The 1,942-nt window shown below is 51.5% G+C and overlaps 1 protein-coding gene across 1 annotated transcript; it reads left to right on the top strand.

Moving 5' to 3' along the window:
* Positions 1-675: 675 nt before the first annotated feature.
* On the top strand, positions 676-1,483 carry GNI_234280 (putative RNase HI in long-term repeat retroelement Ty3/gypsy family protein; the record flags this gene model as incomplete). The annotated part of the gene is made up of 2 exons (XM_011136395.1): positions 676-795; positions 881-1,483. The coding sequence occupies 2 exons, from the start codon at positions 676-678 to the stop codon at positions 1,481-1,483; spliced, it is 723 nt and encodes a 240-aa protein (XP_011134697.1).
* Positions 1,484-1,942: the final 459 nt, after the last annotated feature.

Below are 1,942 nucleotides of genomic sequence, written 5' to 3'. Positions count from 1 at the left end.
GGTATTGCCGTCAGCGTTCACTCCAGGCGATTGCCTCCGGAGGCCTGTCTCAGTGGTTTACGGAGGCATTCTGATCTGTTGGTGGCGTCATCTCTTCTGCCGCTTGTCAGGGCATCGGGCTCGCATATCTGCGACGGCTTTGCGTCATAGGTCGGATCCTACTCCTGCCTTTGCTCCGGATCGCACCAACCAGCACAAACGATATCACCTCATGGGTGGCCAGCAGCCGCACAACAGGTGCCGTAAACGGGACGTAGGACCTATCAGTCTAGTTCACCGTGGGCTTTCCGACCTCGGTTAGTATTCCATCCGGACAAACCAGTCAGAATCTGCGGTAACTATATCCCGCCGAACACTCTACTAAAAGGAAACAGATACCCCTTACCGATTATGGAGGAAATGCGGCAATTACTCGCATAAGGCAAGTATTTTGCTAAAGTGGACTTGACCAAATCTTTTTGGCAGCTTCCACTGACACCACAAAGCAGGCCACTGACTGCCTTCTATGGAGTGAGGGGTCTTTATGAGTACACACGGCTACCTTTCGGTCTAAAAGTAGCTCCGGCACTTTTCCAACAGACCACGGATCAAGTGCTCAAGGATCTCCCATGGGCTTTCCCATATGTCGACGACATCGCGACTATCGGTGCCACCAAAGAGGAGTGCGCTGATCGGATGAGAGCCATTGTAGAAACCCTAACCCAAAAAAGGTTCGCTGTCAATTACGATAAGTCAGTATTAGAACCACAAAAAGAGCTTGATTTCCTCGGACACAAGATCGCGTATAAATCGATAGTGCTATACCCACGACATGTCGAAGCTATGCAAGCTCAACGACCTCCGCTATTCACGGCTTCCTTGGTTTGGCTAATTGTTTTAGGAGGTTTATTCCGCGATACGCCGAAATTGCACAACCACTGTACACAACACTACATCAACCAGGTGGGGTTTCGGAGAAAAAGAACTGAAGGCATGGAGTCACTTGAAGGAAGTGCTGACACAAGTTCCGAATTTACACCCGATTGACAGCAACAGTCCGATTGCTCTAGATACCGACGCATCGCAGCGAGGTATCGGAGCCTGTCTATATCTCCAAAAGGACGACGACCTCTTTCCTGTGGCGTACGCCTCCCACGCATTCACTAAACATGAAGCCAAGCGGCCAATACGGGAACTCGAAGCCTTTGCAATAGTCTGGGCCCTTCGACATTTCCGACAACTTCTCCTAGGCTGCAACATTACGATTCGAACGGATCATGAATCCCTCCGTTGGATGCGAAATTGTGACAAGGGCCGTATAGCACGCTGGAACTCCTCATTAGATGAATTTGATTTACAGATTATTTACAGCAAGGGGAAGGAGAATCGAGTAGCAGTGGTTAACTGGAGTGATGCGCTGGGACGTGGTGCTGTCGGACCCTATCTGACAGTCAGGAGCACCCACCGTCCCACTGCTCTCCACTGGCGCGCAAACGTGTCCTAACACTAGAGCACAAACGGTCTATTCATTTAGTCCGACAGCTGCCGATCCTACCCGCAGATGGCACAGACAGTGCCAACAACCGCTACAATTGCCTCCGTACCCCCGTGGGGTGGGCGCCGACCATAGTATCTGCGAGGACTCAAGTGACGGTTCGATTATCAATCGCCTTGCTGTACACACCGTGTGTGCGGGTGGCATCAGCTTTCTGGCGATCTCGTTCGACAACCACCACTGCTGCTAGAATGGGGAGGCTTAAGATCTTCTCACGAATGTCGCGTGGGTTCAGCCGGCAGGCCGAAACGTGGGAACATAGTCCTCTATATCCCGGGCGTACCACTGGTGAACGACCTGGGTATAGAGTGGACACGTGGTCCATGTTTCCGTACTTACGCAGGAAATAGTGGGAAATTCGAGAACGTCCTTGCCAAGTACCACCGAAGTCGGATGCCAGAAGAAATG

Source organism: Gregarina niphandrodes (genome assembly GCF_000223845.1).
Source record: "Gregarina niphandrodes unplaced genomic scaffold scaffold00794, whole genome shotgun sequence".
Taxonomy (NCBI): Eukaryota; Apicomplexa; class Conoidasida; order Eugregarinorida; family Gregarinidae; genus Gregarina; species Gregarina niphandrodes.
This window is presented reverse-complemented; position numbering and strand designations above follow the sequence as displayed.